This window comes from Anopheles coustani, chromosome 3 (genome assembly GCF_943734705.1).
Source record: "Anopheles coustani chromosome 3, idAnoCousDA_361_x.2, whole genome shotgun sequence".
NCBI lineage: Eukaryota > Metazoa > Arthropoda > Insecta > Diptera > Culicidae > Anopheles > Anopheles coustani.
In genome coordinates, this window is record NC_071288.1 from 94452124 (window position 1) to 94474242 (window position 22119).

The 22119-nt window shown below is 41.9% G+C and overlaps 11 protein-coding genes across 11 annotated transcripts; 4 read left to right on the forward strand and 7 right to left on the reverse strand.

Moving 5' to 3' along the window:
* Window positions 1-96: 96 nt before the first annotated feature.
* Window positions 97-1416, reverse strand: LOC131271705 (gastrula zinc finger protein XlCGF7.1-like). The gene is made up of 2 exons (XM_058273215.1): window positions 751-1416; window positions 97-685 (listed from the first exon to the last, which is right to left on the reverse strand). Exons 1-2 carry the CDS (start codon window positions 1359-1361, stop codon window positions 547-549), a joined length of 750 nt encoding a protein of 249 aa, XP_058129198.1. The 5' UTR covers window positions 1362-1416; the 3' UTR covers window positions 97-546.
* Window positions 1417-1500: 84 nt separating this feature from the next.
* LOC131271697 (zinc finger protein 567-like) lies at window positions 1501-3417 on the reverse strand. Its single transcript, XM_058273206.1, has 3 exons — window positions 3255-3417; window positions 2295-3187; window positions 1501-2220 (listed from the first exon to the last, which is right to left on the reverse strand). The coding sequence occupies exons 1-3, from the start codon at window positions 3387-3389 to the stop codon at window positions 1974-1976; spliced, it is 1275 nt and encodes a 424-aa protein (XP_058129189.1). The 5' UTR covers window positions 3390-3417; the 3' UTR covers window positions 1501-1973.
* A 351-nt stretch (window positions 3418-3768) lies between these two features.
* On the forward strand, window positions 3769-5227 carry LOC131271700 (zinc finger protein 626-like). Its single transcript, XM_058273210.1, has 4 exons — window positions 3769-3925; window positions 3986-4570; window positions 4637-4794; window positions 4856-5227. The coding sequence occupies exons 1-4, from the start codon at window positions 3794-3796 to the stop codon at window positions 5076-5078; spliced, it is 1098 nt and encodes a 365-aa protein (XP_058129193.1). The 5' UTR covers window positions 3769-3793; the 3' UTR covers window positions 5079-5227.
* Window positions 5228-5273: 46 nt separating this feature from the next.
* Window positions 5274-6859, forward strand: LOC131271699 (zinc finger protein 62 homolog). The gene is made up of 4 exons (XM_058273209.1): window positions 5274-5542; window positions 5601-6200; window positions 6279-6430; window positions 6490-6859. Exons 1-4 carry the CDS (start codon window positions 5411-5413, stop codon window positions 6719-6721), a joined length of 1116 nt encoding a protein of 371 aa, XP_058129192.1. The 5' UTR covers window positions 5274-5410; the 3' UTR covers window positions 6722-6859.
* On the reverse strand, window positions 6834-8077 carry LOC131271704 (uncharacterized). The gene is made up of 3 exons (XM_058273214.1): window positions 7984-8077; window positions 7566-7836; window positions 6834-7498 (listed from the first exon to the last, which is right to left on the reverse strand). Exons 2-3 carry the CDS (start codon window positions 7758-7760, stop codon window positions 6878-6880), a joined length of 816 nt encoding a protein of 271 aa, XP_058129197.1. The 5' UTR covers window positions 7761-7836; window positions 7984-8077; the 3' UTR covers window positions 6834-6877.
* A 393-nt stretch (window positions 8078-8470) lies between these two features.
* On the reverse strand, window positions 8471-9742 carry LOC131271702 (zinc finger protein 90-like). Its single transcript, XM_058273212.1, has 3 exons — window positions 9521-9742; window positions 8714-9453; window positions 8471-8635 (listed from the first exon to the last, which is right to left on the reverse strand). The coding sequence occupies exons 1-3, from the start codon at window positions 9635-9637 to the stop codon at window positions 8479-8481; spliced, it is 1014 nt and encodes a 337-aa protein (XP_058129195.1). The 5' UTR covers window positions 9638-9742; the 3' UTR covers window positions 8471-8478.
* A 67-nt stretch (window positions 9743-9809) lies between these two features.
* LOC131271712 (peptide chain release factor 1-like, mitochondrial) lies at window positions 9810-11189 on the forward strand. Its single transcript, XM_058273223.1, has one exon. It carries the CDS (start codon window positions 9899-9901, stop codon window positions 11126-11128), a length of 1230 nt encoding a protein of 409 aa, XP_058129206.1. The 5' UTR covers window positions 9810-9898; the 3' UTR covers window positions 11129-11189.
* Window positions 11126-12010, reverse strand: LOC131271717 (exosome complex component RRP41). Its single transcript, XM_058273229.1, has one exon. It carries the CDS (start codon window positions 11939-11941, stop codon window positions 11201-11203), a length of 741 nt encoding a protein of 246 aa, XP_058129212.1. The 5' UTR covers window positions 11942-12010; the 3' UTR covers window positions 11126-11200.
* Window positions 12011-13052: 1042 nt separating this feature from the next.
* LOC131271709 (putative leucine-rich repeat-containing protein DDB_G0290503) lies at window positions 13053-17716 on the reverse strand. The gene is made up of 4 exons (XM_058273218.1): window positions 17662-17716; window positions 13584-16021; window positions 13377-13493; window positions 13053-13301 (listed from the first exon to the last, which is right to left on the reverse strand). The coding sequence occupies exons 1-4, from the start codon at window positions 17714-17716 to the stop codon at window positions 13053-13055; spliced, it is 2859 nt and encodes a 952-aa protein (XP_058129201.1).
* Window positions 17717-19577: 1861 nt separating this feature from the next.
* LOC131271718 (trafficking protein particle complex subunit 5) lies at window positions 19578-20538 on the reverse strand. Its single transcript, XM_058273230.1, has 4 exons — window positions 20310-20538; window positions 20115-20241; window positions 19867-20049; window positions 19578-19789 (listed from the first exon to the last, which is right to left on the reverse strand). The coding sequence occupies exons 1-4, from the start codon at window positions 20477-20479 to the stop codon at window positions 19691-19693; spliced, it is 579 nt and encodes a 192-aa protein (XP_058129213.1). The 5' UTR covers window positions 20480-20538; the 3' UTR covers window positions 19578-19690.
* Window positions 20539-20679: 141 nt separating this feature from the next.
* On the forward strand, window positions 20680-22004 carry LOC131271713 (probable DNA-directed RNA polymerase I subunit RPA43). The gene has a single exon (XM_058273224.1). The coding sequence runs from the start codon at window positions 20712-20714 to the stop codon at window positions 21924-21926; it is 1215 nt and encodes a 404-aa protein (XP_058129207.1). The 5' UTR covers window positions 20680-20711; the 3' UTR covers window positions 21927-22004.
* Window positions 22005-22119: the final 115 nt, after the last annotated feature.

The window sequence follows — 22119 nt, forward strand, 5'->3', positions numbered from 1 at the left end:
TCAGCTTTTGAACATCAAGCAGTTACCTCAGTCCCTGCAACATCCACTAGCAAAACACATACCAAGCACTCAGGATCGATGTTCAGTATCCGTGTCATAGGGCATTCAGTCAAATGTGTTTTGAAGTAATATTGAAGTATCTTTAGTATTGAATAAATAATCATGATGAACAAAGAGCCCTTCACAGCACAGAAATGGGCTTGTAAAAACAGAATATAAGATGGAGAGTTCTCGTTGCGCTTCTATTGGTGTGTCGTGGTAGCAGTTAGATTCATATTAGTTTTGGAACGCATTTGGGTATACTACACAATTTTGATACATTTATAACAATAGTGATGAACCGTGTCCATTCATAATTTTTGGCTGAATGTGCTGTGCTAAATGTCAATAAATATACATTAAATATAACAAGAGATTGTATTCTCATTTCAATTGTATTTCCTAATTTAGCAAATTGCTTTCAGTTCATATAAAACATACTGCACAAAGTTCATTGATTGAGCTCAAATTCTCGTAAAACGTATGTATAAAAAGTATGTTTTTCTACTAGGTATTTTCACATTCTGGATGTGCCATTCGCATGTGCCGGAGAAGATTTTTTTTCGCTTTATAAGGTCGTCGGCAGACTTCGCACGGAAACAAAGTTTGATTGTTGTGTACTATCATATGTTTATCCATCTGTTCGCTGTAAGTAGAATATAAAGTGAGTTATTTCAACAAAACACGACGCTTTTGCTAAAGGCATCTTACACGTTGGGAAATTGTTTATCACAAACGAGGCACTTGTACTTTATTTTAGGCTCATGTACTCTTTGCTGGTGGATGCGAAGGTATGACTTGCGACCGAACCGATGGCCACACTGAGGGCACTCGTGTTTTGCGACCATGTGTGTTTCGAGGTGTTGATTCAAACCTTGAGGACTATTAAACTCACTGTTGCACACGGTACATTTGTAAACCCGTTCCCGGGTGTGAATGTTAAGGTGCATGAGGAAATTTGAGCGATGCACAAACGACTTCTGGCAATAAGGACATTGCTGTGATCGTATATTCAAGTGCATTCGCCGATGCTCGGTTATAGTGCGTACAAATTTGTTGCACAAGTCACAAAATGTATATTTTCTTTGTGCTTGGAATCTGCCACTTTTCTTTGGTAGCAGATCACTGTACCACGCTTCATCAGTAGGTTCGAATAAAATTCCATCGTCCGTAGAATGTATTTCATTATCCTTGTCGTCGAGGAACTGCACCTTCCGTAGAAATAAGACACTATCCAATTTCTTTTCCACACGTAACTCTTCCACAGGTTCTATTTCAAGCTTCACTAAGATTTGTTTCTTATTCTCACTATTTGCCTCCATTGCATGCCTTTTTTTATTCGATGCAACACTGAAGCAGTGATTAAAATGCTTTCGTTTTTCCTTTACGAGATGGTAGAACCATCGTTGCAAGGAAGTTTGTTAGTAAACAAATCGAATGACATTCCTACCAGACACAGCTTATATTTAGTAACCTTGGAATTGCATAAATTCGACCAGTACCGATTGATGTGCACACCAAGTGTGCTTTTGAAAAATTAAACTGAAAATACAATCTGAAACTGAACAGATCTGTAAAATATTCTGGCCGACCCAGCTCGTAAAGTCCTATGAGACTGGCCCGATGTACAGAGATCGTACCTCTTCTGTAGGATCAACCTAGAAGATCAAAGGATAGCGTAAAAGCATATTGATAAATGTATATTTAAATCATCATAACAAATTAAAAAGCAGTACTAGAGTTTTACAAGAATACCGCACATAATTTTTTAGCTGAATATCAGCATTATTCTTATCCTGCTCAAAGATAAGCATTATATTTGGCGCACCTACATTATCACAAGCTCCGTAGATGATCGCTATACTAGAAAAGAGCAATTATCGAATAAACCATTCTTATTCACATCGAACAGCTTCAAGCTAGTAGTCTCTAGCTTATCTCTTGATGGACGGCGAATTAGATATAAATTGCTCCTTTGTGTCTGCATTACTGCATTCTTTACTTCCTACTTCCACAAGACTGTTTTCCTGCTGGTCTTTCTTTGTGTTCGATCCACTAGTTTTAAGGTGCGTTTTCATGTGAACTTTGAGATTGTCTTTTCTATTGAAAGGGCGATTGCATATTCCGCAAACGAATGGCTTCGAGTCTGTATGAACGAGCAAATGTTTCCTAAGCCTGGTCCTGAAACGAAGAAGATAAAAACATTCAAGTGGAAATTGAAATTGGAATTGATTGGTCCAGAATTTGATACTTACTTTGTTAGAAACACCATTTCGCAAAACGTGCATTTAACTTTTGGCTCTGCTGTATGAATAATTTTATGCCTTGCCCATGATGCTGTGTACTTGAATGTTTTTCCGCAAATGGCACATTGATGTGCATTGATTGTTGCATGCGTTTCCCGATGTTTCCCTCTCGCCGTCGAGCTAGGAAATTCTTTATCGCAAAGGTCACATTTGTACATTTTCTCACGAGTGTGTAAGTTTATGTGATTTTTTAGATTTGAGCAATTACTAAAAGCTCTTGGACAGTGCGGGCACTGGTACGGTCGTTCGTTGTTGTGCCACCGCATGTGAGCTGCCATATCGGTGCGTGCCATACCGCAAACCGCACAAATTTTGGGCACAATCCGTTGCTTTTCACTCTTCGGACTTATCGGATTACTCGTCTGCCCATCACTTTTATTGTTGCGTAACTTTGAACGTCCTTGTCTCTTCTTAATCTCCAATCCATGGGTAGATTCAGCAGCAATGCGCTGGCGAGAAGAAATTTTCTTTCCACTCTTCCTGTTTGAATTTCTCGAATCAGAACGTTTGTTTGTAAAACATTCCTTCTTAGCTAATGGCCTTGTTTCTATCTCTGTAGCTGCAGATTCAGAGTTGTAATCCTCCTTTTCCTCTGTATCCTTACATTCAATGATGGGTATTTCATCGAGATTGGTTTGCTGCTGCGGAATTACATTCAATGTAGTGCACACAGTATTCTGAGCAATGCCGGGGACATCGGACGTGAACAATACTTCATATTTTATCTCACGCTTCAGGCAAAGACGCTCGTTTTCTAAACATTTTTCCCGAAAAAAGTGCCATTCTCTGATAGTCTTCAAACAATCTATGCATATTAGTGCCCCGATGGGGGGTTCATCAATCTAAAAAAGAACAAATTTTAAAAACAATACATCTACGAACGATATCACAGTAATGCAAACAACGTACGGTTATGGCCAAATAATCCTGAATGATTTGGACGAGTGAAAAAGACGCTTCTTTTTCTGTGGAATATAGCGCATGTATAGCTACACTTGAAAGCTTTCTATTCGTATCTCCACATAATCTACAATAGGGAGCCATGTTTTGTGTTTACTTTTCAATGTTTTTCTCTAAATATTATAAACAAATTCTTATTTGTTTGCCAACAACAGACTACCCAAGGACCGATAACAAGATGCCAGACGACAGAATTGATTCTCAAAGGAGCTAAAAAGTAGGTTGTTACAAGAAGAAAATTAAAGTGATTTTAAGTTTGACACAGTAAGGTATTGTGTATTAAAACTTAAATTTTAATATTTCTAGATGTTTTTCTGAATATGTGTTCAGTTCAAATGAAAACTAAAACCCCACCGTATTACAGTAAAATTAAGAAAAAATCACTTAACTTACCTAATATCGCGTGTTCTTGGTGATCAGAGCCGGGATTTGACATTTCTTTCAGCACGCAAAGGTAGTAGGAAAACAATATTCTTGGACTGATCACCATGGCCTTTGAAACGCAAGATGATTTCGATATCTGTAGGCTTTGCTTGGGTCTGAACAATCTGACTCCTTTATGTAAATTAGAAAACGCCTCGTTCACTATACAGGATATAGAACACTACACTGGCCTTCAGGTAAGTTGGTCTAATTCCATTGCATGGTATGCAGTTTTTCATTCAACTATTGGTTTTCAGATTTCGCCAGAGGAACAATTGCTTTCTGCAATATGTGATCAATGCATTACAGTTATGCAAAACTCAGTGGCTTTCCGTGCTACCTGCTTGAACAACGACAATGTTTTCAAAAAACTCTTTCACATTCGAAACGATAATTTGAAACTATCCATAGAAGATTCGGACAATTATGTTCTGGACGAAAGTGAATCGCTGGAAGGCGGAAACTACGAAACCGAACCCGTTTTACCAACATCGAATCATGAAGTATGGTTTTCTGAAGATGATGAAAGTTCAGATTTGATTGATAGAGAAGAATTGGAAACAAAAACTACGGAAGTAAAGGATCCAGCTAAGCGAAAGAAAAGCATGAGACATGAAAAGAAGCTGTGTGTCTTATGTGGCCGACTAGTGATCAATCTTTACGGACATATAAGAAACCATAACAAGGAGAAAAGGTACAGTTGTCCGCAATGTCCAATCAAAATGAATAATGAAACAAATTTGAAAAGGCACATAGAAACGGTGCATGAAAAGAAAATAGTCGTACGATGCGAACTGTGTGGAAAAGGATTTACACATATAAACATTTTAAAAGTACACAAGGCAAGTATTGATGGAATGATTATTTAAGTGGACTTTTAAAAGAAACATTCTTCTTCTTTTGTATAGACCGCGCACCACGGAATCGGCCAAACATACGAGTGCAAGATCTGCGCAAAAACTTTCAAGTACCCATCAAGCTACAGAAGTCATGTAATGATAAAACATGGCGTTGATAAACCCAAAGAGTTACCGTGTAAAATTTGTAACCGGATATTTTATTTGAAGTAAGATTTCGATACCCTTAACCTCAGTGATCCACATTAAAAATTTCCTTTTAATTCCCAGAAAAACTCTTCAAACACATCAGCTTGTGCATACCACTGACCGACCATATCCTTGTGACTTATGTCCAAAGCGCTTCAGGAGTGCTTATGGCAGAAATATTCATCGGTTGACCCACAGTGGAATTCGATTTCCTTGCACAATGTGTGATAAATCATTTGGATACAAAAACCTGCTCGCATCTCACTATAAAAGTGTCCACCCAGATACAAATGTTAAATTATAACAATAAAATCTTCTAGACAGTTGACCATTTCTACATAACATAGGACATCTTGTCCAGGACACACGCAAGCAAACGATAGCATAATATTCCCCAACTTAACTTTCGGACCAATTTTTCGAATTAAATGGGTTGAAATTGGTCAGTGATTGGTAATCTAGTACCGAGCCACTTGCTGTAAACGATTTTTGACAGTAAGGTACTCGTTGCGACATAAGCGTGGGTAAATAACATGGCGAACGCAAATTCCCGTTTAAAGGTACCCAATGTAATAGACTGTCTGTTATGTTGTTATTGTTTAGCTAAATTCCAAACAATCGTAACAATACCCCATCATGGCCGCTGGAACACGAAAACCTGTCGAAATCTGTAGGTTTTGTTTGAACCTGGATAATTTGACGCCCTTATCGAAATTAGCAAAGGCTTCGTTCACTATCCAGGATGTAGAACATTTTACTGGCATTCAAGTAAGTTGGTGATTTCCTACTTCTGCAGTACACTTTCTAAACCATTACCGTTTTCCAGCTTTCGCCAGAGGCAAAACGGTTGTCTGCAATTTGTGATCAATGTACCGCAGTTGTGAAAAACTCAGTGACTTTCCGAACCAATTGCTTGAAATACGACATCTTCTTCAAAGAGCTGTTTAGTAGCGAAAACAAATGGAACCTAATGGAAGACAACAGTTCCGAACAGTCCATTGAATTCTTGGAAGATCCAAAGAACTCGATCGAAACTGTATTGATCAAGGGAGAAATTGACGAATTGGTAACGATCTCAGATGAAGATGAAGATAACAAAAACACAGAAGAAATCCCAAAACCAATCGATGGAAGAGAAAGTGAAACAAATGCCACTGTAGCAAATGTTCCAACGAAAAAGAAGAAAATATTCAGACACAAACCACAATTGTGTGGTGTATGTGGCAAATTTATTGTGAATTTAACTGCACATTCTAGAAATCATGACAAGGAGAAAAGGTACAGTTGTCCACAATGCCCAGTTAAAATGAGCAATGAAACCAATTTGAAAAGGCACATAGATACGGTGCATGAAAAGAAAATAATAATTAATTGCGAAGTATGTGCTATTGGATTTACCCATAAGAACACTTACTTATCTCACATGGTACGTTTTTATATGTTTATCGCATAATATATTTTTAGCAGCAAACATTGAAAGAATTTTCCTTTTCTTTACTTTTAGATGTCGCGTCATGGAATTGGCAAAACGTATGAATGCGAGATCTGCAATAAGCAATTTAAATACTATTCGACGTACAATTCGCATGTGAATACATGGCACAAGAGAGTAAGAGAATTTGCTTGTTTGACTTGTGGCATGAAATTCAAAGCAAGGTAAACTATTTAGACCAATCCACCATGTCTTGATTAGTAATATTCCTCTTGGATTTCAGAGTCGATTTGAAAAAGCACCAGCGTGTGCATTCTTCCGATAAACCTTATGCATGTGAGCGGTGTCCCAAGCGTTTCAAGAGTTCATATGCTAGAAAAATCCATCAGACAACGCACGACGGAGTTCGATTTAAGTGCACCATGTGTGAAAAATCCTATAGTTACAAAAGCCTCTTATCTATTCACTATAAAAAAGATCATTCCGATCAACTGATAGATGCCTCAAGCGTTTAAAAGTTGGATCGAAGTCAATAAATTACGTATAATTTTTCTTCTATTTCTAGGACATATTCGAATCGTAGAGTTTAACTGCTGATAATAAACGGATAGAGCATGAAAGCCATGAAAAATAAAAATAGAATTTTTAGATGTCGCCTCGAAACATTTTATTTATTGGCTGTACACGGAGAGGCAATCTTCCGCAAGATTGCTAGGCGATGTATCATCCATATGGTCGTTGGAATCGCTCGCGGGACTATTGTTGAACATGTCTGTTGGTAGTTCACCCTCTGGAACTACCTCGGGCAGTTTTTGACGCGACTCCAGGTGTCTCTCTATTTCTTCTTTCGTAAGAGAACTTTCTTGCGACGTGGTGTAGCACTGTGCGGATCTGAGCTGACCTGTGCTAGCAGCAGACGATATCTGCAGATTTGTCGGTTTTATTAACGAACTTCCTGGCAGATGTGAGCGATAGGAAGCGTTAGGATGTTGCCTTTCTTGGGGAAGTGGCGCCTGTTGTTTCTTAGCTCCTTTTTTGCTTCTTCTAATTTGAGCACCAGGAATTTTCACTGGCGCACCACCTTGCGTTGAGGTTGATTCGGTTTTACGCCGTTTTGAAGTTGGTTCTAGTTTAGATGAATCATCCGAAGAATCGGTCAGGTCGTTATCGGATGACGAAAGCTCTGGCCGTTCGTAAACCAGCAAGCGATCGAGAAGAAATGAGCAGTCTCGCGTTACTTTAAGCAGGCGCCGCTGACTGCTCTGCAGATTGTTTTGAAAGTAAACATTTTCCTAAGAATACAAGAGGAATATCTATAGAAGCAAAGTTTGGAAGCAATCGCACCACGGGAATACTTACATAAACAAGAACTTTAACTTTTCGCTTTAAATCCTTATATTTTCTTTTGTAATCAATGAAACGATTACCAGAACCTTCATCTTCACTGTTGTCTTCTAGGCCACTACTCTCGTTTTCGTGTTCAATCAGTTCGCTATTTTCAACATCACCCAAACCCGACTCTGGCACACTTTGTTGATTCGTTTTACCTTTCATGTTTCTACAATGTCAGCCTCTCAATATTCAGCAGCACTAATTTATTTCTGCAAATATCGTACACAATCTTCTTCTTCTTCTTCTTCTTCGTCGAGGATTTACACCAGTAGGGCTATTGAATCCAGCTTCCTGGGCGTTCGCAAGCTAATCTGGTGACATAGACCTCTATTAATGTTAAAGGACCGGCTGCTAAGGCCATATATCCGTACACAATCCTTAGCACCGCAAATATGGCAGTGTTCTGTTTACTATCGACATCTGTTTACAAACAGGGGCTGCTCTGTTTTCTCGAGACAATTTGTCAAAATGCATGACCAGAGTCTAGATAGATTAGAAAGTTTCATAAGCTTCTGTCAATGCGCGGTATTCCTAAAAAAAACGCTTGTGGGCCGATTTTCTAAAACCGGCGTAACCGCTTGGCTGTCGCGAACCCCGCCAGAATTTCATTTTATTTCGTTAAATTGATTTTTTCTGCCGTGAACTATTACTGCATGCCCACCAATATGTGCATTGTAAAATTCGACTACATTCGGAAAGCGTCAAAGTCGGCTTCACACTTTTGTGCGCTTTTTGCAGTTACAATAGTAATTTGTCAACGCTTTTTGAAATCCTCAACAGTCCTCCAAATGAACAAACTACTTAAGTAAGAAATCATACAACAATATCATCAATTATCTCAGGATTGAACTGCTCCATCCGTTTGGGCAGACTATAACATTCAATTGCTAGATGTTGTCTCCTGGGTTTGATTGTGCTTGCGATCGTGTATTGCTGTGTGCTTCTTAAGATTCGATTTTCTGTAAAAACCTCGTCCACAAACCCCGCAATTAAATACTGCTCCGGTATGTTTCTGGAAATGATATCGTAGCTCCGCACTGGAAGTTGATAAGCGAATACAGATAAGATTTTTTTCTAAAATTGGAGAAAACAATTTCTACAATGGTGAGACTTACTTTGAAAAGAATAACATTTTACACTCGCTGCACTTAATCGCCGGTTTCTCTACATGTTTCCGTGCATGCCGAGCGTACGCCGTTCTTTGATAGAAAGACTTTCCACAATGGCAAAGAAAAACTTGATTTCTTGTGTGCGTCGCCAAATGCTGTTTTAGGCCATTCCGCAATGCGAACTCTTTGTCGCATATGTTGCATTGGTACAATTTCTCCCTGGTGTGTATATTGACGTGACTTTTGCAGTTTGATGCGTTTCGAAAAGCCAGCGGGCAATAAGGGCAAGTGTAGGGGCGATTAGTACTATGCGTTTTCATGTGTTCGTACATATTTTTCCTAACTTCGCCACAAACAGTGCAAACTCCGGCACGCATGTCCTGCTTGTTCTTCCTATGAATCTTTGGTTGACGAGATTGTTTTTTTGGCTTGGTTTCGATCACCACACTATCCTGCGCAGGATGTTCAAATTTAACATCCTCCAATTCCACACTAGCCTGGTCATCATCCGCTTCGGAGACTTCTACCGAGATTGCAGCTTCATTACCATTTAGGGATCCGGGTGCGTGTTGATCACCGATGGGTGGTTCTGCTTTGATACTAGCACTACTCAAAACATTAGAAAATAATTCACGAAATTTTTTATCATTTTCGATGCACGCTTTTTGAAATTTGTGCCAAGATTCAAGTACGTTTTGGCAGTCTTCGCATAGCATGATATCAAGTAAAAGAGCGTCGGAGAGTATCTGTGAAACAAGAACAGCAATTGTTATCCAATTGTTACGACTGTAATTCGGACAGAAAACTTGTTACCTCGAATTCAATGTATCGTTGAATTAACATACAGCTGTTTGAATTGTTTTTCGTGCTGGAAAGCTCCACAGCATTGCTATCTGCCTGGAGACAAAGGCGACAAATGGCTAATTCCATGTTTGCAGAAGTTAATCTAGGGCCATTTAATCGAAGCGTTTTTAATCGCACACGATCGCACTGTTCACAGAATTAGATGTTTGTAAATGATCACTAAAGTAAGGTATCTTTGTTTTGCTTGGCAGTTCGGCAACCAACATCGCATTGTCAAAATCAGCTGGCGAAGTAAACATTCAATCATAGCGCCGGTAATTCACCCATTTTCGCAATCATCGAGTTTAAATTGTGCATATTTGTTCAAAAGAAGTGTCTGATGTAAAAATGATCTTCAGAAATATGTTGCGCGTAGTAAATACCAGCCGTTATTTCCAATCTCTTCGGAAGGAATTGCGAACAACCGGCAATAACCCGTGGATGCTCATAGCTGGTAGAAGAAGTTGCTTTACTTCGCAGGCCAACAATGATGCGCTCAATATTTCTGACGATAGAATACAAAAGTATTTGGAACGCCTTCGACTTGAATATTATTCGCTGAAGGTACAGGAGCAGCGTACGAAGCAGAGTATTCAACGAATGCTACTGTTATCAAACGTTGTGGAAATGTTCGAGCAGCGCAAAATCATTGTGGAAAATTTAACCTCTCTCAAAGAGCTGAAGGAAGATAAGGATGATGATATGCAACAGCTGCTCAAAGAGGAACGTGAGGCATATGGTAGTATCCTGGTGAGGTTGGATAGCGAAATCATGAACGGCATACTTTCAATGGACGACGAGGAAGACTATGGATCGCTGATCATGGAAGTAACGGCGGGTGTCGGCGGTCAGGAGGCGATGCTATTTGCTAGAGAATTGTTCGATATGTACTGTGGCTACGTTGACTACAAAGGCTGGGATGTCGAAATGCTGGATTGCGAGGATACAGATATTGGTGGAACGCGCCATGCGACAACTATTATCAGTAGCCCGGAAGCTTACCGTTACTTGAAGTACGAAGGTGGCGTCCATCGAGTGCAACGAATTCCGGCAACAGAAAAATCGGGACGAATACATACCAGCACCGTGACGGTATCCGTCATTCCGCGGCCGGATGACTTCGAGGTTGACCTTAAGGAGAAGGACCTTAAGATTGAAACAAAGCGCGCCAGTGGTGCAGGCGGCCAACATGTTAACACTACGGACAGTGCAGTTCGTATCGTGCACCTACCAACAGGTATTGCGGTAGAGTGCCAAACCGAACGATCGCAGGTGAAAAATCGTGAAATCGCTAAACAAAAGCTGGTTGCTAAACTAACGCAGCTCGAACTTGAGGCCAGGTTTAGCAGCACTCAGGCGCTTAAGAAGTCACAAGTTGGACAAAGTTTACGCAACGAAAAGATCCGCACGTACAACTTTAACCAGGACCGCATTACCGACCATCGGGTAGAGGGAGGTACCGTTCACAATTTGAAAGGTTTTCTTGAAGGTGGCGAAGAACTAGATTCAATGATTGAAAAGCTCCGGCGTGCGCAAAGACGTAAACAACTTATGGATATAATTCAGCGAGAATCTTAATATGCGGTTAGCTGTATTCGGAAGTAGTCTGTTACATAAATATACTTATTTTACTGATTCAAAGAAAACCGGCTATTTATTGACGCTTCCCCATCCTCCAGCTTGACCCAGTTGCGTTACGTGCTCTCGAACAGCTCGATCTATAACATTCTGTATCTCGCGGCAACCGCTAAGTGCCGTTTCTAAAACTTTCGGTAAATGGTCGAGATGAAACCGTTGGGACATTTCCATGAATGCAATTTTACCGCTACTTGGGAGGGATGCAACGGTGAGTGTGGGACCTCCACTTGTTTCCTCCAGATGTGAAACATCCATTAAAGGAACGTTTCCATTCGCTAGCGAAGCGGTGCAAGCGCAGACGTATTCCTTGAGACAAATGCCGGCATCAATTAGGGCTAGTGTGGCCGCATTCACCGAAGCACAGTAGTTTCCTCCGTCCGCCTGCAGCACCTCGATGTAAACATCGATCTGCGATCGTGGGTATAGTTCCGTCTTGATAGATGCGCTCAGGGCTTGCTTCAAATGGATGGTCATTTCTTGTGATTTCCTATCACCCCGTGGCCTCTTCTTTCTTTCTCCGGTAGAGAATGTTGCCATACTGTACTGGCAGTTCACGGTCACTTCTTCGTGGCTGCCTTTCTTGGACGAAGCTTGATGTGGACCATAGACGGCGGCCAGTACTTTCGTGTTGCCTTGTTCAATGTACGCACTGCCATCTGGTTGACTAAACACACCTAACTTACACTGTATATGGCGTAGTTCGTTAGCTCGGCGTCCGTCTAATCGAAGTCCCTGATCGGAAAGTAATTCCATCACGAAACAGGACGTACAATTTTCTGTAAACCTTTGAAACGTTAACGCAACGTAGATACAGCGTAAATATGCCGGGTTAATTTGGCTTTTGTTTACCTTTTTGACAATTGCCAACATGTGCGTCGCTTTCTACGACACCAAGAACTTGATAAAGTAGGTAACGTAATTTATTTAAAATTTTATAAACCTCTTCTTATCTTTATTCTTTGGGCTATAATTGACGTTTTAAACATTAGGTTTAGTTTATTAACTTGATCAACAAAATTATCTTTACATAATGTTGAATACTTTAGGGTTTTTCCTTACAGCGAGCTCTCTTCAAGAGGATACAGAGACCGGGTACGTTGTAGATATTTGAAAGATTTCAAACATTTGGCGGTTTCCGACCGTTATATATTTTTAAATACATCTTAAAACAATTCCGTGACGATTGATTTAAGATTCGAGTTCACTTTATCGTTTCAAATTTGAAAAGAATAATAAGGATTTATTATATATTGGGGTCCGCGACAGCCGAGCGGTAGCGCCGGTTAGAAAATCGGCCCATGAGCGCCGGGGCTCACCACCTCGACGGCGTGGGTTCGAATCCCAACCGAGACCGGACCCCCCCTGCACGAGAGGACTGACTACCCACGTGCAACAGGGAAACAAGTCTCGTAAGCCCTTAACGGGCAGGCATGACCAAGAGGTCGTTACGCCAAGAAGAAGAAGAAGAATAAGGATTTAAATGTGAAACTGATGCAGCGATCCATAAATGAATACTTGACGTCGAATAATAGCAACGTAGCTAAAGCGCTTAACACGTTGTGTTGACTAGTCAGAGACCAATAACGTATTGATTCGAATCATGAAAACGATTTTTTTGCAGAATGAAAATAACCACGTGTATAATTTCTTTCGCCCAGCTTATATATTAAAGTCGCAATATTCTAATAAATTTTCTGGTTTATTCCTCATATTCACTATGAGTATAATTTCTTCGGGAATAATGCACATTGCTTCCCAAATGGATGAATAAATACTTTGCGGGATTACACACTTCTTGATGAATCGCGACATTTAAACATCGGTATCGTCAAAAAGCAGCCACCGGACGGTGATTCGATCACAATCAGTTGTTTCGTGCCCGTAGTACGTTCGTCCGTGGACTGTACACACCGACCTGGGCCGGCGACCGATTTTCCTTGCCCGGGAACGGCGAGACGATCATCTTTTTCGGTGTCTTTGGGCTGGCGGTAGCTGATAGAAACTTGGACGAAGTATTCAACTTCTGTGGAGAGTCGAACGAAGAAAGTTGCTGCTGCAAGTTGATAATCGTGCTCTCCTGCTTTCTGTTCAACTCTTGTAGCTTGGCAATTTTCTGTTGGTAAAGAAATCAGTAGATTAAAGTTGGAGTTGGACATAAAGGAACAGAGAAACGAAATTTAAAACGTACTGCTTTAAGTTGCTGTTGGTCCTTGCTGGATTCGACATTTTTCACATTTTGGCGGTTATTTTGGTTTTCTTTTCCAATGTCTTCAGCTATGCATAGCGTCTGCTGAGGCTGCTTAATCTATAGTAAGAACAGAAAAAGAAGAACGATGAAATATTAGTAAAAAGTCTCACTAATCACATGAAACAGAGTATCCTGTAATGATCATACCTTATCATTCATAACCGATTTGCAGCTCGGATCGACTGGCAGAATCCCATTTCCGTCGACCATCAATTCATGGATAGTTTCCAGGGCAGAATTATCGGTAACGTTTGCGCATACACCTTCCTGTTCGAGCTGGTTGATGATATTTTCAATCAAGAAATTGGGCACCAGCCGCTCGTCATCTTCCGACTGAACCTCGGACGGGGGCTGTGGATTTTGATTTTCGTTCTGGTTATTGTACTTCTCAAACTGTTCACATTTAAACCGGAACGTCATGTTTTCGAGCTTGATATTTTTGTTTTCATTCTCTAGATCGAAAATTTTCTTGTCCTTCGTGTCCAACTCGATCCGCGCCAGCTCGATGCCGTTTGCAAACTCATCCAGCAGTGCCTTCAGGTCCTGAATGTACGCTTCCCTGGCGTCGTGCTTCTTCTTGAGGTCCTCGTACATCTCTAAGTAGCGTCCCATGCCGGCTTCCATCCGATCGCTGAACAGCTTTCCGATCTGGGAAACCGTCAGGATGGCGTCCTCCTCGGAATTCATCAACTTTTCGAACACAACCTCTTTCTCGCGCATCTCCTTCTCGAGCAGGCTGGAGGAGGCACGCAGCGCTCCAAGAACCCGCTGGTACTCGGTGATCTCCTCGCGCAGCTTGTTGTTATCCGTCTCCATTTCGGTCTTGTTGCGCAGGACCTGCTCCAGTTCGGCCTTTAGCAGCTCTACATCGCTGTCCGATTTTTTCAGTCGCTCCATCAAGATGTTCACGGTGGAACGCGTGTTGTTGAGCGTCAGCTGGTAGTTGTACTTCTCCGTTTTCACCCGGGAACATTCCAATGCCAACTCACGCAGCTCCGCCTCTAGCTCGTCACGAGATTTTCCACCCGGTACCTGCAATTCCAGCTGCAGGCGGCGCTCCAGCTCCGCTATCTTGCACTCGTTGTCCTTGATTACCTCGTTGGAAGCCTCCCAGAGGGTGCGCAAGTCACGCTTCTCAAACTCGCACTGCATGATTTCCGTTTCGGCAATTTTCTGACACTTGTCCAACTCCTTCTGCCAGTGTTGCTTCTCGCTAGCGAGCGCCGCCGAGATTGATCCCTGGATCGATAGTTCCAGCGCCTTTACGCGCTCCTCGTTCTGGATGTCCGCGATGCGAATCTTCTCCTCCGCCTGCTCACCGATTCGCTCGATTTCACGCAGCTGGTCCTTCTCCAGCTGCTTTATCCGGTCGGAGTGTTCCTTGATTAGCTTCGACTTCTCCAGCACAAAGATCGATTCACACTCGCGGATCTTCATCTCGTTCAGCTCGGTTATGGTGGCAATCTGCTGCTCGTACTTCTTGACCGTTGCAGCCAACTCCTGACTGAACTCGTTCCGGATGTCGGCACGCAAATCGTCCATCTCGAACTGGCGCTCGTTCAGTTCCTCCTGCATACCCGCAACGATGGCGTCACGCTCGGACAGGGACGCCAGCAGCCGGGCATTGTCCTGCTTCAGCTGATCGATCTCACGGATCGTGTTTCGACCTTCCTCGACGTATCGCATCATGTCCTCCTCGGCCTGGGCTTTGAGGTATCGCACCTGTTCCTTCAGCTCACGCCCCTCTACAATCAACTCATCCAAACTGTCCTGCATCGCCTGCACCTCGTCGCCCTTGCGTTGCAGTTCCATATCCGTTGCTTCGAGAATTTCGCGAAGTGCGCCCGTTTCCTCGTTCAGGAAGAGATTCTCCCCTTCCATGACATCGTGGTCCTCCCGGAGCAGCCGGTGCGACTCCAGCAGCTCATCGTACCGGATCTCCAGCTCCACCTTGGCATCGTGCATCTCGCACAGTTGCTTCTCGTAGCTCTGATGCAGTCCTTGAATTTCCCGCTCGTACTCCTTCACCTTCTCCAGACATCCCTCCGCAATGTTCTGCAACAGCTCATCCGCCTTCGTGATGCTCGTCAGCTCGCGCTCCAGCAGCTCGATCTGGTGGTCCTTTTCGGCCAGCAGGTTCAGCCGCTCCACTTCCGCCCGATACTGCTCGGCACGCAGCTCCCGAATCTTACCCTTCAGCTCCTCGTTTTCTTCGCGTGCCTTTCCGAGTGCCTCCTTATTGACGTCGATCTTGTTGTACAGTTGTACGATCGGGGGCAGCTTGCTGATGCCACTTTCCATGCTCTTCTCACCAGACGCACCGGACGGCTTCAGCGGGTCCTCTGCGGCAAGGCGATTGGCTTTTTCCTCCTTACCGGACGCTTTTTTGGGTGTCAGGTCGGAGATGTGCTTAAATTTGAGCCGACGAGGCAACGAAGGTGTCCGGAACAGACTTAGGGCACTTCGGGTCGTTTTAATCGACTCAGCGTCCATACTTCCACCGACCTTGATTTTATCTTCCTTTTTCAATTTCTTAGGCACATCTTTCTCTTTCGGTTCCGCGAACGCCGAAGGAGAAGAAACGGCTGCTGAGGAGACAAACGAAAAAGATGGAAAAATGTGTTACCAAATGCAATTGTTCAGTGCAGTGTCGTCTTTTCGTCGAATTCCCGCTGTGTGCGTGCGGGCACGTGCCATGTCTTGCGACCCTTCCAACTCCTTGGGTGACCCCTGTATTGTGTATGCCTTTGCCTTGGTCGTCCTCACGACGACGTTGGCGTTATCTTCAGGCCGGGTGCTACCCGATGTTTGGGCAGATGTTACAAGGACACGCTTCAGTGCAAGCCGTGCCACTTTTCGACACTTCAGTTTATGACTTCCCACTGTGTACCGGGTGCGGCGGGCCAACTGCCCGCTCCCCATAATAAAACAACTGGCGGCAAAGTAAAGGTTTATAATATTTCCTCCAGAAAGTTGTGTACCCGATGGTACTTCTTTCTTTTGTTTTTTTTTGTTTCTTCTGTTCATCGCTTTCCTGATTCCTTAGGAAAGACGTACCATAGACCAATTAAAAATGGATACGACAGTCAGCTATTTAAGACGACAAGAATGAAGCGATTCTTCACGTCTCACACCCAAATAATGCTAGGGGTTCCACATGGTGCTTACGGGTTCAACAAAATGTGACACTCCTTTCCTGTGCAGTTTATACAAAAACACCAGTTCTCCAGACGAACCATTAATCATACGCTCGAAGGAACCTTAGCGTGACGCCCGAATCCATTCTTGGCGCAAAGAAAAAATGACCCGAAAGCTCGAAAAATAGTTCCAACCGAATCATCTTTAAAAAAAAGCTATATGTTTTTCAAATGAACGCCTGCCGGAAGTACGCTGTCTATGGCAGCACTTATAATTATGTTCAACGATCGTGTGCACGTGACTCGATCGGTTGCTTTCTTTTTTAACGGTTTTTTCTTGTTGTTTGGGGCTATTTCGGTTGCTCTAGAAGCGAAGGACGAGATCTTAGGCAGATAAGCCTACAGCGGTCAACACATATCGCGTGCTTCAAAAATGCAAGCGGCAACGCGACGCGTGTACAAATGCCACGCGACACGCATGGAGGAATAAATTAGAAGCAATGAGCACCTGCAAGGATTTCCTTTTGTTTTAATCAGTGGTCATTTAATCCCACGTTGCTCGAAATTTTCCCCATCTGCTTTTTAAAAAAATAATTTTGAAAAATTGTTAATTCTCCTTAATTTTGAAATTACGTAATATCGAAGCATCCAACTTGCTTCCCAGCCCAGGGTGTTATTCAAACACGTAGCATTCCTGTGCGCATTAGCATTACAATGTGTTTCTGCGAGCGATTTCGGCGGGAAAATCGTTCTGCCGACGTTCTCACGCTCATGCAGCTGAACTCTAGCCGCCTTAGAAAGGACAATTGCACCATCTAGAAAAGCAAAGCGGACGTAATCAACCGGAGCTGTTGCGTTTACGCTATGATGAGGGGGAAAAAGATCCTCATCGAAAGGTCCGTTACCAAGGGGACGCATACTCTTTTTCTCACACAACCAGCAAGCGTGACGCGCAGGAAATATCGGTACGATTCAACCCCTATAGGCAGTATGATTGGGAGGAAAATAACTAAATGCTGGTGCGTACTTTTACTGTTTCCCTTATAGCGATCACGAAAGGAACTTTTATCCAAATAGAGTAGACTTACCTGGCACATCGTTAAATCTCTTCAACTTCGCCTTTGAAAACGACATCTTCAACATTTATATAGATTTTTGGGACAGATTAAGGTAAAAATAAAAGAGGCGAAACGCAATTCAACAGAAGAAACCGTTTTAACGAACAAAAGCAAAACTTAAAAACATTCACAAATCCAACGTTTGGGGATAGTTTTTGTTAAACAACAAAACTTCCAATGGGGAGCAAACTTAACAGCGAGAAAATTATGCCACGATTAACTTTTGCACAGATTTAGGCGACGATCGGTTGGTTTTCATTTGGTGTTCAGTTCGAAGGAATCTTAATTATCCGATCTGCTACGATCACTTTCATTGTTCGACCAACTATTTCGATTTAAGACCACTAGCGAATAGAATAATTTCTGAACGTGCAACACACTATCGATTTCCGAGGATTTTAAATATATTGTATGAGTACAACCCTTTCCGTTTCATTTGTTAATGTTTGTGAAGTAACTAACTGTGGAACAGATTAAAAAATTTCTTTGGAAGTTTTCACTCATTGATATGATTTTATAAAATTTTTAGTTTCTTTCATCCGCGCGCGGACTTCTTCCCCTAACCGTTAACGTTAAGCTCGTCCCTAATAAACACTGCTGCGCAGCACTGCGTTCTTGACAACGGTTCCGTTCCGAATGGCAAGGCGTCCGTTAGGGCAACATTATTCGCAGGGGTCCTGAACGAGCATTATGCTGTGCTCACGACTACCACTACACTTCTTTTCAGGCACGATCCATTATATACAACACACAGGTATGGGCCCAGGAAGGATAACTGGTTGTATACAACAAGATCGGCAAAGGGCTTTTTGATACGAAAGAAAAGAATCCCGACGACACCTTTTTCTTGGCGCGTGTGCTAAGAAATCTCCCCCTTTAAAGTTTTTAACCTTTTTGCGAGGGGACGTTTTCTCTTCTTAGTATTATTATTATTTTAAGATTACTTTCGGCGCGAATCCAAAAACCGTTTTGATTTTAAAACAGCATGCAGAGCCACAAATTATGACTCGAAACAGTTAAGTAAAACATTTTCACGAATGTAGGTGTTGAAATGGTCTGTTGTGTGATGTCTGTTTATTGATTCTGGTCGCCTTATAGACTTTTTCTTATAATTTTTTATCAAACGAACATAATAAAGTCTGAGGGGATACGCAATCAGCAAAAATTAAGTTTAAAATGTTGTCGAGCCAAAATAATAAAAAATACAAAAATACAATAGTGACAAAGGCAGCTGGCGGTTGAATTTGGAGGGAAATCCCGACTACGATCTTATCTTACATCGTTCCCTCTGTTTCCTGCCGTGTGCCGTACGGAAGTGGGTAACATAAATAACGGCTGGGTTTCAATCACATAAGACGACTACTGGAAGCATAGGTGCTGATTTCTTCAAGACTCCGCGCAAAAACCAGTCCGGACCGCATTATACGGCTCGTAAAGGATAAAGAAACGTTTATATATTTGTTAGGTACAAATCAGCTGGTTTGAGCCCTCTGCATCTCTGTCCCTTTTTCCTTAGGAACAATGACAAAAGCATAACCGAAGGGAAAACGAAAAACGATAAAGGAGGTAAGCAAAGAACAGGATCAGAAGGATTCGTTGCTTCTTTGAGACGAAGGGTCAGGCGAATTGGATAAAGGGAGGGATAAGGAGTTTATGTCGGTTTCAAATCTACGCGTAAAGTAGGCAGATCAGCGTGTATTAAGCGTATGTATAAATAAAAACGTGAAAAAGTTTTACAATTTACTTGAAGAAACATTTAAGTAGAAGAATGCTCCCAACTTTACCTAAAGTTGATTAACAATTTTAGCTGAATGTTGCACATTTACATGTGTCTTGAATGAATGGAAACTGAATGAAATGGAAACAATACGGTGTATCAATTTTCTTATCATATAACTCCATCTAACTTATATTTCAAATGATATACTAGGAAAAGGAAACTGTTTATAGGTATCAAGTAAATATCGTTAATATCCTGCTTCGGCAACATTATCGATGTTCATTTTTCTTCTAATTGTTTATCTCTGCTAATAACATGCTCCTCGAACTTGACCATGTATGTAGTTCCTTTATGCCAATGAGCAGTGACGTTGCAAGTCTAAGATAAAAAGATTAATAGACAACAAATGTATCATAGTTGAAATAGTTTCCGCAGGATAAACGATCTATACTTACAAAACCACAATTGGATAGTACACCTTGTACAATGCCAGCGACAAATGTACCACAGTTTAGAGACCCCTTATCCTTGGGAACACTAATAAACTTATTGACCAATGGTTCTTTTTCTATGATGTAGTACGTACATTCATCGTCGGTGGCATGCTCCAGTTTATCAGCTTCCTTGCCGAATAAAGTCTAAAATGCGAAGGAGAGGTTGATACAATGTTCAATCTGATAGTGCGTCTTGTGTCTTTGCATACCTTCCAGAGGGTGGTTTTGATAAACAACAGCATATTAATCAGCTTCGTTTCCCGCTTCGAGTTTCGCTCACGGACGAAATATAGATCAATAATACGACTTCCTACATCCTTGCCCATATCGTGCAGTCTAGCAGAAACATGTAGGTCCGATTAGTGCCGTATGTTGAAAATATTTGAGTCATAGCGAAAACTTACTTGTTTTGTAAATCCGGAATTGTACTGGCACGGCTCTGCGCATACTGCACAAGCTCGGAAAACAGAAGGGCGTAACAACTCAATGAAACTTCACCTTTACCACGACTTAATGGCTTATCTAAAATACTCGCTTTAGGACGAGTAGAAAGGTTGAGGTTTATTTTCTCCATGTTTTGTGGGGCACTTATTCCTCCAAGTTCAGTTTTCGGGCAATTTACTGCACTAAACAAAAAGGGTTTGTTTACAAATAGTTTGTCACGCTGTCATGTTGTGTATAATTTCACAGAATGAAATATTTCAATTGACGTTTCTATTGCTGCCAGTTTTGAAGTTTAAAGAGCTGTCAGCCGCAAGAAAACATAAATAAAACCACGCTTTCGGACCAGCAGTAAACCGAGAACCATGCATAGAACAACCATCGCAAAAGTAACAAAATTCTCTGCTGACGAGCTGAAACAGTCTGCAAACGATGGTGTATCGTGTGTGACTGAGGTGCAATCGAATGAAATCCTCAGCTTACGGCCACGTGACTGCGAGCACATCGTGAAAGGTGTGCGGCGCTGCGTGATGGACAAAGTTGGCCGGTACCATTCGAAGGTGCATGGTATCGTGCTCGGATATGCAAAGATCCGCGTCGAGAATACACTGTCCGCATTTCGCACGGATAGTCCGTTCCTACATGTGCGGGCGACCATCGATTACTTCGTGTTCCAGCCCCGGATAGGCTCAACGCTGCGTGGTACGGTGAACTACGTCTCGAAAGAGTTCGTTAGTGCCATGATTTACCAGGTGTTCAACGTTACTGTAAAATTGAACGGGTATTCCAAAAAGCATGGTACAATAATTAAAGGAAGCGAAATTTCTTTCATAATCAATGCGTGTGACATGAAGAGTGAAATTCCCATCATCGACGGAGAGCTCGTTCATACCGTATCGGCCCCAGCTGTACGTATCAAGGAGGAGCCATCAACGGCAAGTGATGATGCCAATGAAGATTCCGAACCAGATAATACGACCGATAAGGGCGATCTGCACAACGGAATGATTGAGGTGAAACAAGAAGGAAAACCTAAAAAATCCAAACGGACCAAGGATGCGGTAAACTGTGACACCAGCAGCTCTGCAGAAAACGGACACGTTGAACAAGATCCTATGATTGAGGAAGGTCATCTGCCCTACGATACGACTAAGGTGAAAATTGAAGGTTCTGAGAAAAAGTCGAAAAAGAGCAAAAGAAAGCAAAATGAGTCGGAGGAGACCAACAACTCAACTGTTGTTGAAGATGATGCACCGAAAAATGGAGACCATCGTTCGCCAGAGCCTGATAAGGACGAACTCATTCAGTCCCTCTTTGATGATATGTTTGGAAATCTGGATGAAGAACCATCAGCCAGCAAAAAACAGAAGAATAAATCTAAAAAGGAGTCCAACTCCAGAAAGGAGCAAACCAGAAACGGTGTTACGTTAGAGACATCTGATTTGGTTGATGCTGAGAAGTCAGTTAGTAATGAAACGCCGCATGGTAAAAAAAGGAAAATTAGATTTGATCTTAACGATACTATTACGTATATCAAATCTGAGCCCACTGAAGAAAAAAAGAGGAAGATCAATAAATAATGAATGCACCGGTGCTAAATCGCATGAGTTCAATCAATATCAAGACTGAGAACAGTATAGACAAGCAATTTATAGTAATTCATTTCATATGTCCTTATTTTCATTTTTCTTTAGTTTATTAGAATTATAAATATTTGCTTTTTACAAATATCTCTTCATTTTCTTTTATTCACTTATCCACGGTCCATTCTCT

What these genes read in the sequence shown, in the direction of transcription:
- LOC131271713 (XM_058273224.1), top strand. Translation starts at nt 20,712, where the DNA reads ATGCATAGAACAACCATCGCAAAAGTAACAAAATTCTCTGCTGACGAG.
- LOC131271705 (XM_058273215.1), bottom strand. Translation starts at nt 1,361, where the DNA reads ATGGAGGCAAATAGTGAGAATAAGAAACAAATCTTAGTGAAGCTTGAA. An exon ending in GATAAACAATTTCCCAACGT is followed by an intron (nt 686 to 750) that starts GTAAGATGCCTT and finishes TTCTACTTACAG; the next exon opens with CGAACAGATGGATAAACATA.
- LOC131271702 (XM_058273212.1), bottom strand. Translation starts at nt 9,637, where the DNA reads ATGGAATTAGCCATTTGTCGCCTTTGTCTCCAGGCAGATAGCAATGCT. An exon ending in AACGATACATTGAATTCGAG is followed by an intron (nt 9,454 to 9,520) that starts GTAACAAGTTTT and finishes CTTGTTTCACAG; the next exon opens with ATACTCTCCGACGCTCTTTT. An exon ending in AAAATGTTATTCTTTTCAAA is followed by an intron (nt 8,636 to 8,713) that starts GTAAGTCTCACC and finishes ATCAACTTCCAG; the next exon opens with TGCGGAGCTACGATATCATT.
- LOC131271699 (XM_058273209.1), top strand. Translation starts at nt 5,411, where the DNA reads ATGGCCGCTGGAACACGAAAACCTGTCGAAATCTGTAGGTTTTGTTTG. An exon ending in AACATTTTACTGGCATTCAA is followed by an intron (nt 5,543 to 5,600) that starts GTAAGTTGGTGA and finishes ACCGTTTTCCAG; the next exon opens with CTTTCGCCAGAGGCAAAACG. An exon ending in GGCATGAAATTCAAAGCAAG is followed by an intron (nt 6,431 to 6,489) that starts GTAAACTATTTA and finishes CTTGGATTTCAG; the next exon opens with AGTCGATTTGAAAAAGCACC.
- LOC131271704 (XM_058273214.1), bottom strand. Translation starts at nt 7,760, where the DNA reads ATGAAAGGTAAAACGAATCAACAAAGTGTGCCAGAGTCGGGTTTGGGT. An exon ending in AAGTTAAAGTTCTTGTTTAT is followed by an intron (nt 7,499 to 7,565) that starts GTAAGTATTCCC and finishes TTGTATTCTTAG; the next exon opens with GAAAATGTTTACTTTCAAAA.
- LOC131271697 (XM_058273206.1), bottom strand. Translation starts at nt 3,389, where the DNA reads ATGGCTCCCTATTGTAGATTATGTGGAGATACGAATAGAAAGCTTTCA. An exon ending in AGGATTATTTGGCCATAACC is followed by an intron (nt 3,188 to 3,254) that starts GTACGTTGTTTG and finishes GTTCTTTTTTAG; the next exon opens with ATTGATGAACCCCCCATCGG. An exon ending in GAAATGGTGTTTCTAACAAA is followed by an intron (nt 2,221 to 2,294) that starts GTAAGTATCAAA and finishes TCTTCGTTTCAG; the next exon opens with GACCAGGCTTAGGAAACATT.
- LOC131271700 (XM_058273210.1), top strand. Translation starts at nt 3,794, where the DNA reads ATGGCCTTTGAAACGCAAGATGATTTCGATATCTGTAGGCTTTGCTTG. An exon ending in AACACTACACTGGCCTTCAG is followed by an intron (nt 3,926 to 3,985) that starts GTAAGTTGGTCT and finishes ATTGGTTTTCAG; the next exon opens with ATTTCGCCAGAGGAACAATT. An exon ending in AACCGGATATTTTATTTGAA is followed by an intron (nt 4,795 to 4,855) that starts GTAAGATTTCGA and finishes TTTAATTCCCAG; the next exon opens with AAAAACTCTTCAAACACATC.
- LOC131271718 (XM_058273230.1), bottom strand. Translation starts at nt 20,479, where the DNA reads ATGGAGAAAATAAACCTCAACCTTTCTACTCGTCCTAAAGCGAGTATT. An exon ending in ATTCCGGATTTACAAAACAA is followed by an intron (nt 20,242 to 20,309) that starts GTAAGTTTTCGC and finishes TGTTTCTGCTAG; the next exon opens with ACTGCACGATATGGGCAAGG. An exon ending in TACTATCCAATTGTGGTTTT is followed by an intron (nt 19,790 to 19,866) that starts GTAAGTATAGAT and finishes TTTTTATCTTAG; the next exon opens with ACTTGCAACGTCACTGCTCA.
- LOC131271712 (XM_058273223.1), top strand. Translation starts at nt 9,899, where the DNA reads ATGATCTTCAGAAATATGTTGCGCGTAGTAAATACCAGCCGTTATTTC.
- LOC131271709 (XM_058273218.1), bottom strand. Translation starts at nt 17,716, where the DNA reads ATGTTGAAGATGTCGTTTTCAAAGGCGAAGTTGAAGAGATTTAACGAT. An exon ending in GAGATTTAACGATGTGCCAG is followed by an intron (nt 16,022 to 17,661) that starts GTAAGTCTACTC and finishes TCTCCTCAGCAG; the next exon opens with CCGTTTCTTCTCCTTCGGCG. An exon ending in ACCAACAGCAACTTAAAGCA is followed by an intron (nt 13,302 to 13,376) that starts GTACGTTTTAAA and finishes CTTTACCAACAG; the next exon opens with AAAATTGCCAAGCTACAAGA.
- LOC131271717 (XM_058273229.1), bottom strand. Translation starts at nt 11,941, where the DNA reads ATGGAATTACTTTCCGATCAGGGACTTCGATTAGACGGACGCCGAGCT.